The following is a 1,686-nucleotide window of genomic DNA, read 5'->3' on the forward strand; positions in this document are numbered from 1 at the left end:
AAAGCAACAGAAATAATCTGATGATACAGTATGTCAACAACATCAATTCCTTCTCCAGAATGAGCAGAAATGATATTTAGCCTCTCTTCAGCATCACCTCCATCAAACAAGATAAAATCCATTGCAGATTTAGCCCAGACAAATAGTCCAGCAGCTTTTCTCACAAGAAACAATATTTTGTCTGGACCAGGCCACTTTGGAGGCAACCAATTTGCCTCAGAAAACCTTGCAACAAAGTATTTTTCAAGGTCATCATGAGTCTGAGCAGAGACCTCATGTCCAGTGTTCAGATTATGATAAACACTGACTGATCTTAGTCTACTCTGAATCTTAAGATAATGGCGGCTTGTAATGAGAAGTTTCAAAGATTTAGAGAGGTGAGACCAGGATACCAATGAAGGCAACAGTTTGTCATATGAATCACATTCATCAAGAGCATCAACAACAACAAGAAGAGGCTTCACAGAGGTCCCAAAAATTTCCTGTAAAGGCTTGGAAATAAGATGCTCAAATTGCATAGAAATATCAAGGCCTCTGATGTCAGCTTTCTGAGTCTCCAATGCCTGACTGATAGACTTTCCAAAATCACTAGATCCTGAAGAAAAGTCCAAAGCAATACGTCTCCATAAGTTGTCTGGATCCCGAAGCTCAGCCTCATCACGACGGAAAAAGAATTTCCCAGAGAGACAGTCAAAATCAGCAACCACAGTTGAAGCAATTGTTGTCTTTCCAGAGCCAGGACTCCCAGAAAGCCAGAAAATATTAGGCTCATTCGGATCATTGAGCCATGTGTTAATAAGAGTGAGCACATCCTTCCGGGTCCCAGGCATACACCTGTCTCTTACTTTGCCATGTGATGGAGCCTTGAGCTCTTGCAGCCATTTTTGTACCTAGATTGTTTATTAATGATATAAGCTAGTAATAGATTTTACCTATTTTATAACTTACATTTGCTGCCTCAAGGCCTCTGTTGTCATTGATATTGATCTATAGTATACCAATGGTCTTAAGGAAGGAGCATTTGAAACAAGCTGATTACATACAATATTTGCAGAATTGAAGACACCATCATTGATTTGGAAATCATGTGCATGAGCAAACATATTTCTCTGAGATACTTCAGAAGGAAAAATTTATAAAGAAATAGTATCAGAAAGCAAGTTTGTACATACCATTTTCTGTAGTTGTGGGCCTTTCACCAACATGTCTTTTCTCAATAGACATATTGGGCCCAGTCATTATGGGACCTTCCCAAATATCCCTCTTGACATCTGTACAAATTAAGAAATAACACCAAGTTAAATATTTATAATTTGACTCACTTGATTCTTCCTCAACACTGAGACAGACCTGAAAGTTGGGCTTAATAATCAATGAATGAGATGATAAAGAAAGGTGAATATGTATGATATACACTCACAAGTGCATTTAGTTTGACCTGGAAATCTGCAATATATTCTTGATCCTTTCTAAAATTGGCCAATCCCTTGTATGGATTCTGTTGTTGGATCTTGATCGCATCTCCTTTCAAATGGTCCAAAATGCTAGTGGGTGACTTCAATCAAGGCAGTATCCACAATAAAACCAGTAAAACCACACACCCTCTCAAATTATCGAAATTGGGTTTTTGCAACATCAACAGGATTTGACTCTTGTTGTATTGATAGGTAGCCTGAACAATTCCTG

The 1,686-nt window shown here is 38.3% G+C and overlaps 1 protein-coding gene across 1 annotated transcript in view; it reads right to left on the bottom strand.

The window, feature by feature from the left end:
- The window catches only part of LACBIDRAFT_296068 (uncharacterized protein), a gene marked incomplete at its 3' end in the record, with an annotated part of 3,776 nt that extends 2,092 nt beyond the window's left edge, over positions 1 to 1,684 (bottom strand). The window contains exons 1-7 of the mRNA XM_001891049.1: positions 1,602 to 1,684; positions 1,421 to 1,544; positions 1,323 to 1,362; positions 1,173 to 1,271; positions 1,044 to 1,117; positions 949 to 987; positions 98 to 890 (exon numbers count right to left, since the gene is read on the bottom strand). Coding sequence (XP_001891084.1) covers positions 98 to 890; positions 949 to 987; positions 1,044 to 1,117; positions 1,173 to 1,271; positions 1,323 to 1,362; positions 1,421 to 1,544; positions 1,602 to 1,636 — 1,204 coding nt within the window. The remainder of the gene's footprint in view (positions 1 to 97; positions 891 to 948; positions 988 to 1,043; positions 1,118 to 1,172; positions 1,272 to 1,322; positions 1,363 to 1,420; positions 1,545 to 1,601) is intronic.
- Positions 1,685 to 1,686: the final 2 nt, after the last annotated feature.

The sequence above is a fragment of the Laccaria bicolor genome, genomic scaffold, assembly GCF_000143565.1.
Source record: "Laccaria bicolor S238N-H82 LACBIscaffold_307 genomic scaffold, whole genome shotgun sequence".
Taxonomy (NCBI): domain Eukaryota; kingdom Fungi; phylum Basidiomycota; class Agaricomycetes; order Agaricales; family Hydnangiaceae; genus Laccaria; species Laccaria bicolor.